The sequence below is a fragment of the Chamaea fasciata genome, unplaced genomic scaffold, assembly GCF_029207755.1.
Source record: "Chamaea fasciata isolate MVZ Bird 193981 ecotype frontalis unplaced genomic scaffold, bChaFas1.0.hap1 SCAF_4, whole genome shotgun sequence".
NCBI classification, from domain to species: domain Eukaryota; kingdom Metazoa; phylum Chordata; class Aves; order Passeriformes; family Sylviidae; genus Chamaea; species Chamaea fasciata.
Window position 1 is genome coordinate 19,801,027 of NW_027094089.1, and position 12,677 is coordinate 19,813,703.

Sequence of the window (12,677 nt, forward strand, 5' to 3'; positions counted from 1 at the left end):
TGCAGGCCAGCAGGACCCTGCTCAGCCTGGAGCAATGGTCTGTGGCTCATCTCCCACTGGAAATCTGCAAACAGCTCCAGGTTTCTGCACTGCAAGGGCCAAGGACAGAGCTGGGAAGACACGGGGGATCCTCCAGGGCAGGCGGAGCCAGCTGTGCACCCCCAGCGTGGCAAGAAGGCACCCCTAGTGCTGGGGACAGAGACTCGGAGGCAGCAACATTCCAGGGCTGCAAGGTGTTTTCCTGGGAATAGCACTGCTCCCTGCACACTGGAGTGTGGAAAAACATCCCCATGACAGGTCAAAGACACATGGCTACAGTAATGGGAGGTGTTGAGTTGGGAGAATCCCTCACATCCTTCTGAGTTACCTTCCAAATAAGCAAACCTTCCGTATTCCCGCAGGACAGGGAGGAGGTGGGATAGTTTTGCCCCCGCTGGTCCATGCAGGTCCTCAGCACAGCAATCAGGGGGCACCTCCATCCAGATGGTCCCCCCATCCGTCATGAAGTAGAGCTCATTGAAGAGGGCTGACTTGTACCAGGAAGGCAGCTGGCTGCAGGAGAGAGGGAAGCCCAGCCTCAGAGGCTGAGGTGGTGATGCTACTGTGGCAGCTAACCCCAGGAGGGCGCTGGGAAGGTGCTCTCCTCTGCCTTACCTGTTCTCCAGGATGGGATTCTGCCACGCTTCGATCTTCCTCTCCCACTCCTTGTAGTGTGTCAGGGCATAATGGGACAGGGAAGGAGCAGCATTGCCTTCGCTGCCAAAAAACCGGGTGTACCGCCTGCCAAGTGAGGGTTTGGTGAGTGCCCCATGGGCTCCACCTGGGAAACCCACACGAACACTACAGAGGCACACTGGACTACAGTGAACAGCAGAACTCAGCTGCTACTGCAGGGGCACTGGGGAGCAGGGGCTGGACACAGGCTCCCCTCCCTGAGCTGGCAGGGCCACAGCCACAAGGAGTGGGTGCCAAAAGGTCCCCACATGATACACAAGTTTGGAAGGAGGGAAAAGGGGGCTTTGGGGGCAGGAGCCAAACACCACTGGAGACAACCCACCTACCTGAGGTGAAGCTTCTCTTTGGAGCCAAAGTGAACACAGGGCATGTCCCAAGCCAGGGCCAGCTCCAGCGTCCTGTGCCCATGCGCAGGCACCCTGCAGCTGGCACACACTGCTGCTGCTGTCACCTCCCCCTTCTCTGTTGGCATGCTTTTACCTGCCAGGAAAAGTTGAGATATTCCTAAGCAACCAAGGAAGACCAAAGGGAGGGTAACTGAAGTTCACACACACCTTGAGGGAGACGAGAGTAGGCACACCAAAGCCCCTGTACAACCTGGAAGGTACAGCCCAGGGCTTTACGAGATGATGCTGCCGCAGGAAAAAAAAATACCTTCCATGGGAGGAGTGGTTAAAAGGATTCAGTCACCAAGAACAGGAACGAATCAGGCAGGAAAAGCCACCAGGCATGAATGGAAGTTAAAGAGTATCCCATGACTCTGTATCTGCACTCAGAGACACTGTGACTTTCGAGGGACAGTCATTGTTTCCAGCTTTTTGCAGGGTGCTTGAGCCACGCTGGTATTTAAGAAAAGCCCTGAGGTGGTTGGATAATTATATGCTGGTTCTGCCATCTGTACACAGTAAACTCATTAGAGCAACATAAGCACAGATCCTGACTATAATAATGCCTGGCATGCATGAAGGAAAACCATTTCCCAATAACCTGTAGAGCTCTGATTGTCTCTAGGCAGGAAGCTTATTTTTCCAGAAAAAAAAAAAAATTACATAGTAAACACTTCATTTACACAACTTAAGCCTCAATAAATGTTACAAACACCCAGCATCACTAATTTGTCAGTATCATTCTTGTTTAAAAACTGACAGACATTAGGGAAATGGTCACCTTTAATGGCAATAGGATGTGAGCAGCAAAGGCTGGAGATGCCACCTGCTTCAAGGCTCCTCCCAAGGGAGTGAGCAGAGACCTGATGGACACAGAATTATCAAAGGAATAATACAGACATTCAGAGAACTGTCCCACTAGGAAGAGGACAGCAAGCGATGGCAGCGCTAAACCCCAAGCACTGTTAAACACTGTCAGGAACAAATCTGACAGGACACAGTTCATTTATCTGGAAACAAGAACTGAGGGGAGGTGGCTGGGCAGCAAGCTGTCTCCCTAGCAGAAATCTCACCTCAATGTGCAACCACACACAGTCTAATGAGAGATACTGGCATGTGTAACCAATAGCCAAGAACAATCTGGAAGAACCACAGCAAGGACAAGCAATGGGAAGTTTGGATACAGCCTAAATCTGGGAACAAGCCACAGCATCCTGGAGAGATTTTTACCAGCCAAGGAGGCTGGAGGAAGGAACTCTGCCCTGACTTGGGTGCCCAGAACCAGCATGGCCACCCATTTCCCCTGCTCCCCTTCCACCCATCCCACAGAGAATGGAGGGACTCACCGGTGGGTGAATCCAGCCTGCCATCCTGCAGGAGGTCCTGCCACACCTCTCTGCCCAATCCCATGGGATTGAATGCCGTGACATGGGTGACTCCTGTGCCAGCCTGGGGAAGGAAGAGCGTCATCAGGGGCTGCTACTTTGGAGGAGAACATTAGTGCTCTCCACTCCCCAACACCACCACCACGACATCACACTCACTTCCCACGTGCTGCCCAGCAACTCTAACTCCAAACTTGTTGCCTCAGCTGCTCTTCTGACACCACCCCAGAGAGAGTGCCCTCAGAGAGGTCATGTCCCCACTCCTGGTGTCAGCCAAGCCCTGAGAACCGGTGCCAACCCCAACCCATTGCACACCCATCCTTCACCCGCTGCCTGCACGCAGCTCCCCCCATCCAGCAGGGCTGCACACCCTCCCCAGCAGGAGCCACAGCAGCAGGGACAGCCCTTTACCTTCTCCCGGGCAGAGATGGCCAGGGTGAAGGGGTTCACAGCTGGACAGTGGTGCAGCAGGACTCCAGCAACCCGCTCACCATCCTTCTGGAAGGTGAAGGGCTCATTCCAGTGCCCGCCACTCCTGTCCTCCTTCGCTCCCATGCCGTTCTGCAGGCTGAACATGATGGACACTTCCACGTCCTCATCCCTCCCATTCTCCACCTCCCAGATGAACACTCCCACGGGCAAGCTGGAGTCCTGGCAGAGACACAGAACGCTGTCTACAGGGGTACTGCTCCACAGGCAGCTGCCCCAGCATCATTTCCCCACTGCTGGGGACACTGCACTGGATGCAGCAGGAGCAAGGGCACTAGGAATAATAACTTGGCCTTGGAGTCTGTTGCCAAGCTTAGGAGCAGCAGCAGGAGCAGAGGAATTTGGGAGGCAGGCAAGACAAAATTCAAGAGAGAAGCCCTGGGCTGGCAAAGGCCACACCGGGCAGCAGAGAGGCAGAAAGCAGCGTTTAGGGCTCAGCCAGGTGTCTCATCACTCATCTGCTCGGCAGGTTGATACAGGCTCACGTGCTGCGCTGGGGTAAGAGGAAGGTCAGACGTGTCAGCAGCACAGCTGCCACCCTCGCCTGGGGCTGGCAGCCAGCACGGGCGGGGCAGCAGCGCTGAGCCATCCCTTGCCGCAATCCCCAGCTCCCTCGTGGCTGCGGGGCTTTCCCCGCCTGGGACCACTGCTGAGTGCAGACACGGGGAAGTGTTGGGAATCCAGGCTAACAAGCAGCTCTGCTCTTGCCGATGCCGTCAGCGCCTTACCTTATAGTCATGGGGGATGACAGGAGAGACCTGTCGGCAAGTCAGCACCACGCTCTGCCCCGGCAGCTCGTAGACCAGCCAGGCACGGGGGTACAGGGCATGGTAAAAGGCGTAGTGGCCGCAGTAGCCCCAGTTCCAGCCCTGCAGGCTGCTGGGTCTCTCCACGGACAAGACCTGCTGGTAAATCGTCTGCCCCTTGCACCGCAGGCACACCGTGAACTGTGGAGGAGAGGAGCGTGTGCAGGGGATGACACCAGCCCTGTGGCAGATGTCCCACCCGCCCAGGCTGCTGCAGTGACACTCACTCCCCTCGCAGACCCTACCTGATTGGCGATGACTGTTTTGTAGTGGTAAAGGCCAGGGTTCAGCTGCCAGCAGCAGAACTCTCCCCACCAACGCTTTTTCTTTAAGAACAGAATAAAAAAATGTTTGCAAATTTACACATGTTATTTACTGCCTTAAAAACTCCTGTGTGAATATGTAAGCGGACTTAGACATGTTCTGAATCCTAAAGTCTGTGGCTCTTCCAACTGAAGAGGAGAATTGTCTGCAGACTCCTCATACCTGGTGGGATGGTCAGGGCAGCTGCTGGTGCTGCAATACCTTAAAAGAGAGAAGGGCAGTGGAGAACCACTGGGTTATTTATACCCCGTGAGCAGTTGTCACAGCAAAGCTTTCTGGTGGACACTGGCAGGCAAAGGCCTCAGATGAATGAAGGGAGGAGTGGCTTTGTCTGTGGGAGGGTGACAAACCACTCCACTGTCTGTTGGGAAATCAGAAGGGAGCTTCAGGTGACTTCACCTGGTCATTCCCTCCTGTGTTTTAACCCAGTGTGGGGTTGGGGCTGTGCCTGGGGCTCCAGGCGGGATCTGGCCCAGCCCTCCTGCAGTAATACCCTTTTGGAGAGGAAACAGTAAATGTGGTGCCTTCCAGAATCAGGTCTGCCTTTCCCCAGCCTCAGACTCCTGCTGCTGAAGGTGGCACTTCTCCCTGCTCTCTGGTCAACTCTGAGCTGACTGGAGGTGGGACTGGTGAATTTCTCTCCTCTGTTCCTATGACATTTCACAGATTTCTTCCATGTATTTTGATCCATTGCCTGGCTGGCATCACTCCTGTCCATAACTTCATTAACGTGGCCTTGCTGCGTGCACAAGTCAGCAGTGAACAAATCAGAACTGCAATGTAAGAACAGCCTGTGATCCAGTCCTGAGGAAATTGTGCCCAAAAGCTTCTGCCAGACAAGGGCACACCAGCCCTTCACTGATTCCCACAGCACCCCCCTGGGCTTATCTCTAGAGCCACACAGGGGAGAAACATCTGCAGGGATGCTTGGCTGTAGGGTAGAGAGAAGGGATTTGCTGTTTTTGCTTTGAGCCTGCCAAAGCTCTCTGGTTGGACTGCCCAGCCTCCCCAGCAATCCCAGCCTCTGCTTCTCCTGGCTCTGGTGTCACCAGACTGAGAAGAAGTGTCCGCCGTGTCCCCAGACTTTGCTGACAAGTAGATGCTTGTCAATCTAGCTTGTCATATACTCTTGCAAATAGATGCTGTCGTTAGCCCATGACTTCTGCAATGACATTTCCTATCTTTATTATCAATAATAAAAGTGTTGCTAATGCTATATTTATTTTCAGCTGTGTGCAGATTTCCATGTCATTGTAGTCTTCACTGTGCTTCTGCTCTGCTGCTTTTGGCTTGGCTGGCAAGATGTTTCCATGCTCAGGAGCTGGACGGTTGTTCTTGGTTTCTCTTTGTTTGCAGAGATTCAGTTTTCATTTCTTTTTTCTCTTTTTCTGTTTTGGGAATAGCTTGCTTGGTGTGATACTTCAGTCTATTCTGGTAAATACTTTGAATTCTTACCTTACTTTTTTGACTATTTTTTTCCTTATAGTCAGAGGGAGTTTTTACTTTTCCCTGGTAATTTTCTGAAATAAATGCTTAGCCAGTAAGCACAGCTGACCTGTCAGAAGTATTTAACTTTCCCTTAAGAGAAAAGTTTCAGACATCATTTGCAGCCAGACACAGAAAACCACCAGGGGTCATGTGTACCTCAGTCTGACTTCTTCATCCTCAGGCTACCTCTTCTCTCTCTCCATGTTGCCCACTGTAGGTCACAACCCTTTGCATCACCACCCGATTACAAAACTGAAAGGATTAAAGTACTTTGTAACTCACTCAGACTAAGCTGGTTTTTTTCCCTTGACCTCAAGCTGAAATTTTCTTGTACTTTCTTTCCCCAAAATTCCCAGCAGTTACACAAACAAACCCAACAGTATCCACAACATGGACTTTGCAGCTGCAAGATAGATTATGATGTTATCAGACTGGCTTGGCCATCATTTTTGCTTTTGGCAGAAAAACACCTCCAGCTTTGCTGATCCTGGACAGTCCTTTGTCCATGTTTGGCCAGTGTCCCATCTTTTGAATGTATTGTGATGATTCCAGTAGCTGGTGCAGAGGCTGAGAGAACAGTAGAGTGAAGGAGAAAGTTTGGTCCTCAAATAGTCCCTACCCTAAGGAACAAGAACTGGTAACAAAAAAACAGATGAGGGTGGTTTGGTTGGCCAGGACCCCAAAGCAAATTTTCTAGAGTTGTGAGGGCTTTAACCAGGGACTGTGGGAGAGAAGCTGATTTTGGAGATGCACTAGCTGGATGAGCTGTCAGCCTCCCCTGGAGGAAGGTGGAATGTAGTTCGACACCAGAGTTGTTCACTCACTCTACTGAGCAGAATTTTTAAAAATCTTTTTGAGGAAAGAGGGTTTTTCACTTCCTCCTGTTCTTTTCCTGAGGTGCTATTTAGGGACAATTGACCTGGCAAGCAGTGTTGCCCTTTTCCTCATGGAAAATTTCTTCCCACTCTAGACTGAGCCTGAGGAGTCCACATGAACACGAAACCCAAAGCTCCCCATCTCTGTGCACTCAGGGTTCTTACAGTCTGCAGGTTCCACAGCCATCTCAAACTGCAGCTGGTACCTTGTCCAGGGCCATGGGTGACCTCTCGTCTGCAGTCATTGGGCTGGGTAAGGTAGGGACCTGTCCTGCAGGGAATAAAAGGTGTGAGTGAATGTGTGTGTGAGGATATTGGAGTGGTGCACTCAGGCACCTGGATGCTGTAGTTGTCCTGGGATGACACTGTACATGCTGACTGGCTCTGGCCCAGGAGTGCCTGTGACAGACACAATCCCCAGGGGAGACCCGGCTCCCTGGACAGTGACAATCTGAGCCCAAGAAGCAGGTCCTGGTCTGGTACCGTGGCCCCCCTCCCTGCTGGCACCGGAGGCAGGCAGTGGAGCACATTTAAGGGGATAAATCACTTCAGTTCTTAATAAATGTATCTGTCTGTCTCCTCTCATTCTTCTTCAGTGTCGTCTTCGGCACAGGACCAAACTGGAAGAGGGACCTCTTGCAGTTCCCCTTTATCTTCCTGGACTAGGCTGGAGGGCTAGGGAGGCAGGGAGGGGATAAGTCCCATTGGTGGCTTATTCTTGTGGAAGGAAGACTTGTGGAAGTGAGGGTGTTTCGCTGAAGGGAGCATGATGTGCCTCTTTACCCACCTCCCAGAGATAATGGCAGGAAAGACCTGACCCTTGCTTTCTTCTTTGCTGCCTACAAGGCATGGTAAGGTTAGGAGCCACAAAATGCCTCTGTGGGGAGCAGCTGTGCCAGTGGCCGACCCTTGAACAACCCCTGTGCCCTTCTGCCCAGGGCTAGGCACCTTGTTTCCGTTTCCTCCTTTCTGTGCCAGCATAGCATTTGAAGGTTGCAGCAACCTGGTTAGGGAGGGGTGGAGATTAGGGAGGTCTACTGCCCTTCCTGTTGTGTTCCCAGACAGATGGTGCCGGGAACTGTGACTTCTGGTGGATTCCTTGGTCAGCGCGGAGTCACAGCCCCTGTTCCAGCCTCCCTAAGCAGTGGCACACGTGTCCTGCACGTGTGGGGCCAGCATGGCCCCTTTTGTGACACCAGGAAGCAGTGGCATGAGCACCAGCTTGGACAGCACCTCTCCCTCCCAGGTAGAGCAGGACAGATCTGGGAGTGCTGGCTACTCCTCTATACCAGGGGTAGGTAGTCAACCATACCCACACAGACAGCACAGCCAGAGCTGGAAATTCCCATGGTCGTGGATGCTGTACCATGGGATGGCATTGGAATGGGGTAGAATGGTATGGGATGGCACTGGATGGCATTGCAGGGCACAAGTAGAGCAAACAGCCTGTTAGACTGGCACAGACATGGCACAGCACAGCCACAGTGTGCAGCCGCTCACCCTGCACCCAGCACAGCACAGCACGGCTCGGCACAGCCAGACTCTGCCCCAGGGCTGCCCTTGCCACCCTGGATGCAGCCACCATGGGGCACGAGCAGGGCCAGGGTGAGCAGCAGCAGGAGCAGCAGCCCGGAGTCCCCATGGTGGCGGCGGTGGTGGCTGGGCACGGTTCCTGGGCTCTGCCTGCACTGCTACCCCAAGCCCACTCGGCCCCTTTTGTATAGCAGAAGGGGCTGAGCCTCTTGTTAAGGGACACCCATGGGGTAGGATAGCCCCAACCTCTCTCAGGATGCACGGGGGACCTGTGCAGGGCAGAGACAGGGAGTTCACCTGATCTCGGATAGAGCTGGACAGAAAAAGAGCAAGAAGGACATCTCAGGGTGGACGGCAGAGCTCTGTGAGCACCACAGGTAGGGCAGGGCATCGCTGAGGACATCACAGTGCAGGGCAGGAGGGCCCTGACAACACCACAGGAAGGACTATAAGCTCTTTCTGTTCATTTTAGAGCTTAGTGTTCCCTAAGTCCTTAGCAGCCTTTAGGACTGGGAAGGAAAACAGCCTACTTGTTGTGGGCATTCTTCCCCCACTTATCTGTCTTGGGAGCTGGTGCAGGCAGGGGATCACCGAGGTGGCCCAGGGCTGTCAGTGGGTGACAAATGGCCTTTTCTTCACTCCCCAGGGGAGTGTTCCTGCAATCACATGGGTAGAGAAGTAACAATATCCAGGAAGGACAGGTTGTCCCAGATGCAACACTCCCAGAGCTGCTGGTGTCATCCTCACATGGCAAAGCCCACAGATGATGGAAAGGGATGAAGATGTAGTCCGTTAGGGTCACCATGCAAGGTTGGTGGGACAGAGGTGCCAGCACATCAGTGAGGAGCACCTGGGGTTCCCCTCCATTTGTCTTCTGTTGGCAGCTTCCAACAATAGCAGTGATGTCCTGATCCAGCTGGCAAGGAACAAGAGCAGGCACTGAAGCCAGCACAGCTTCTGGCTGGACTGGTATTGCTTTGACGCATGAACACTGTTCCTTAACCCCAGGCAACGTGCCTTCCAAAGGTTGGAGTTCAGTCTGTATAAAGGGGTATTTCTGATTTCTCCTCCACTTTGGGCTCTATCACCTCAATAAGTACTGTATCTGATAGGTTCAGCTTTCATCAGCTTCTGCATGGATGTACCTGAGGGCTGAGAGGACAGTTCTCAGACACAGACATTTTGCCTGCACTGTTATTTTTCAAGGCTGACTCAACCCCAGCTTGGGCAACAAGTTAAATTGTTCATTAACAGTTTCTTACTATTATTCACCAACCCTTATTTTTCACAACACCCTGAACATACATGGGTTTTAAACCACAGCCCTGCTGATTTTTAACTTCTTCAGTGCTTCCTGCTTTGGATTTCTTCCATGTCTGCTGGTTGCCCCCATTTCCTGCTGTGCCAGAGCTCAGGTATGGCATTACATAACCTAGTCGTGGTGATGATTGCCAGCACCAAGCCACTTCACTCTCTGATCTCTGGAGAGCACGGACCCCATGGAGACACCTCAGTGCTCAGCTGAGACTGGTCAAGAAATCTGCCTGCTTGAGCACTGAGCCGGCCCCTGAAGCTGCAAGCCACAGGGATTGTTAAGTACAGGAAAAATAAAGATTATGTGAACAAATAAATAATATTGTTTGTGTGATGCTAAATAAACCTACATCTGTGAATGAGCTGTGGGCTGCCTTCAGCAGCATGGAGACTTTGTGTTGTCCATCCACAGGGTTCCAGCAGGAGCTCCCTGAACCATGGTGATGATGAGGGGGTGATGGAGAGGGGATGTTGGATAAGGGATGATGTCTGCCCCTCCTGCCCCTACAAGCTTCCCAGAATGACCTTATTTGTTATCTCAAACATTGGCAGTGCTCTGGGCAGCACCTGCTTGCCAAAAAACAGTCAGAGCAAATGGCAACTATATGAGAAAACACACATTATTATGCAGTTGATTTCTGAGACAGCAAACACTGGGGCAGGAATGTCCAGTGAGCAGCCAGCTCCCTCAACAGGGATCTCTTCCAGGCAGGTGCAAGAGGGCTGTAAGACTCCTGCAGGGAGGAGTGGCGGTGCGGAGATACCAGCTGCAGAAATACACGATGCTCTTCCACCTGGACAGAAGTGAATTTTACTGTCAGAGAGAAACTAGGGCTCAAATGTGAAATTAAAAAGAAAGCAAAGAGAAAAAATTAAAAATTGTTCATTTTTGAGATGTTGCAAAGAGCTGCCTTGTCTCCACTTTACAAAAAGTATTATTTTCTGGTGAATAGACTCCATCAGCTTTTCCTATGATGACGGGGAAACTAAAACATGTATTTTAGGAAACTGCCTTGAAAACCATTTAGAAATGGGTGAGAAACTCTGGGCTGAATCCATTCACTTCAGCCTCCCTGGCCAGCAACAAGTATAAGGGGAATTAGGAAAATATGTTCTTAGAGCTAAGAATCCCTGTGTAAATACTTCTGTCACTATTAATCCAATGTCACAGATATTCAGTGAATGTTTGCTTTACATTAACAAAATAATTTCCTTCCAACACAAACCAGTTTGTAACAGCAACAGCTTAACATGTATGTCAGACCTTTGTTAGACCCACCAGTCTTGGGCAGGGGAAGCTGTGTCCCAAAAGAATCTGGGTGGTGGGTTGCAAGAGCATGCCTGGGTGAGAAAGAACAGGGTGAGGTGTGTACTGCAGCCAGTCCTGAGCTCACCAGGGTTAAGGATCCTCAAAACCTGGGCACAGAACTGATGTGGCAAGTGGGTGACAGAATGGAAACAGCTCCAAAGAAGGGTTTTCCCCCCAGACCATTTCCCGGCAGCCACTGATTAGCAGGAGCCAGACCTTCCCTGCAAGGTGCCAGGGGAGCAGGGATGGACACTTTCAGCACACATTTCTGGGAATGTTTGCTGCAATTACCCACTCGTATGGCTGGGAACCACAGATTTGGAAACACCCAGATTGCACAATACCCTGGCCAGAGCTGCCACCCACAGCAATAAAAAGGAGAGGGAGCAGGAGCATCAGCAGAGACCTGCAAGGAGCACATCCCCAGGTACATCACCTGTCTGCCTGCTGCAGAGATGGTGCAATTAACTCCCTTCCTCCTCGTGCTCTTCCTGGCCCTGGGGGCTCACGGTCTCCCTGCGAAAAAGGTACTGTCAGGGTGGGATGCACAGTGTGGGGTGGGCAGGGGGCTGTGGCTGCAGCCACCAGTGCTGAATTCCCTGCTCTCCAGTGCTCCCTGGTCGGGCACTGGGTCAATGACCTGGGCTCCAACATGACCATCGAGTCCGTGAATGCAAATGGTGTCTTTGCTGGCTCCTACCACACGGCTGTGACAGCCACCTCCAACGAGATCAAGGTGTCACCACTGCAGGGGTCCCAGCAGAGGGGCCCTAACCAGAAGGGCCAGCCCACCTTCGGCTTCACAGTCAACTGGAGCTTTTCAGGTACTTCTTTCTCAGCCTCCTTATGGTACCCTGAATCCCTCCTGCCCTCCCTGTTTTCTCTTGAAGTTTTTCTGCATTCCCTGCAGTGTTCTTGCTGATTCCCTGCCTTCCCCTACACTATCCCCACTGCTCTCCCTCTCCCTGTCCCTGAGGCTCCACCACCCTTGTCCCTGGAGCTCCTTGGTTGCTGTCAGCTCCCAGTCACAGGGGGCAGGAGAGGCAGCAGCAGCTGAAGCCTGCACTGTCTGCCCATCTCCATGTGACACTGCCAGCCCTCTGAGCCCTCCTGCCTGCCTTCCCCATCCCTAGTGTCCCCAGAGGCCGGGGACAGCAGGGCTCTACTGTCCCCTGTGCTGGGGCAACCACTGACCTGCCATGTTGGCCACACTCCCCTCCACCTCCTGTCCTGTCCCCACAGAATCCATCACGGTTTTCACGGGCCAGTGCTTTGTGGATGATGATGGAAAGGAGGTTTTGAAGACCATGTGGCTGCTGAGATCACGTGTGGAGAACATCAAAAGTGACTGGAAAGCCACCAGGTGAGTCCCCTGTCCCTGCCCTGCACAGGCTCCCTGTGCACCCCCAAGGGGGTGGAGATGTCACCAGGTGAGTGGTTTAGGTTGCTTACAGAGCCATTCTCACAGGTGCTGGCAAAAGCAGGTTTAATATCTGTTTTAAAAGCACAACTTTACAAAGCTCGCTGGCAAGGTTCGCTTGATTTCTTTGTGCATGGGTAAAACACAGGAAAAATACCAAGCCCTGGGGTCCTGCCAAGGTGCCAATGTGGCTGGGGAATGCAGAGGCAGGTGCATGTTTGGACACTGTCACAGCCCTCCCCTACATTCCCTCCTCCTCCTCCCCTCAGGGTCGGCAACAACGTCTTCACCCGCCTGTAGTCAGAGGAGTGAGGGTGGCAGCGGGGGGCCTCCCAGGCCGGCAGCCGTGCCCGAGGTGTGGTCCCTGCTCCTGCGGCACCACCTGCTCCTCTCAATAAAGCTTTGCTACAAATACTCACAGTCTCCTGTCCTGTTGCTGCAAAATGTGGGACAAGTAAAATATTTCTTTAAAAGGTTTCTTCTTTGATTGATCTTTTTATGCTTTCAAGCCTAACTGAAAGGAAAGGAGATTTAGTCTGTGAAACAGTAGCAAACAAGCTCTAAGCTATGTCCAGGTGTTACAAAGAGATATTACTTGGCAGAATTGCCCTGT

General features: G+C 52.3%; 2 protein-coding genes across 2 annotated transcripts; one reads left to right on the top strand and one right to left on the bottom strand.

Moving 5' to 3' along the window:
- Positions 1–21: 21 nt before the first annotated feature.
- Positions 22–6,733, bottom strand: LOC136289023 (non-lysosomal glucosylceramidase-like). The gene is made up of 9 exons (XM_066182489.1): positions 6,695–6,733; positions 4,047–4,127; positions 3,724–3,942; positions 2,918–3,157; positions 2,468–2,570; positions 1,062–1,215; positions 655–780; positions 317–552; positions 22–89 (listed from the first exon to the last, which is right to left on the bottom strand). Exons 1-9 carry the CDS (start codon positions 6,731–6,733, stop codon positions 22–24), a joined length of 1,266 nt encoding a protein of 421 aa, XP_066038586.1.
- A 4,323-nt stretch (positions 6,734–11,056) lies between these two features.
- On the top strand, positions 11,057–12,478 carry LOC136288817 (avidin-like). The gene is made up of 4 exons (XM_066182318.1): positions 11,057–11,171; positions 11,255–11,468; positions 11,887–12,007; positions 12,334–12,478. Exons 1-4 carry the CDS (start codon positions 11,100–11,102, stop codon positions 12,362–12,364), a joined length of 438 nt encoding a protein of 145 aa, XP_066038415.1. The 5' UTR covers positions 11,057–11,099; the 3' UTR covers positions 12,365–12,478.
- Positions 12,479–12,677: the final 199 nt, after the last annotated feature.

Coding starts and splice junctions, on each gene's coding strand:
- LOC136288817 (XM_066182318.1), top strand. CDS start 11,100: ATGGTGCAATTAACTCCCTTCCTCCTCGTGCTCTTCCTGGCCCTGGGG. Junction 11,469..11,886: donor AGTCAACTGGAGCTTTTCAG/GTACTTCTTTCT, acceptor CTGTCCCCACAG/AATCCATCACGGTTTTCACG. Junction 12,008..12,333: donor AGTGACTGGAAAGCCACCAG/GTGAGTCCCCTG, acceptor TCCTCCCCTCAG/GGTCGGCAACAACGTCTTCA.
- LOC136289023 (XM_066182489.1), bottom strand. CDS start 6,733: ATGACTGCAGACGAGAGGTCACCCATGGCCCTGGACAAG. Junction 1,216..2,467: donor CAGGCTGGATTCACCCACCG/GTGAGTCCCTCC, acceptor TTTTCCTGGCAG/GTAAAAGCATGCCAACAGAG. Junction 553..654: donor AATCCCATCCTGGAGAACAG/GTAAGGCAGAGG, acceptor TCTCTCCTGCAG/CCAGCTGCCTTCCTGGTACA.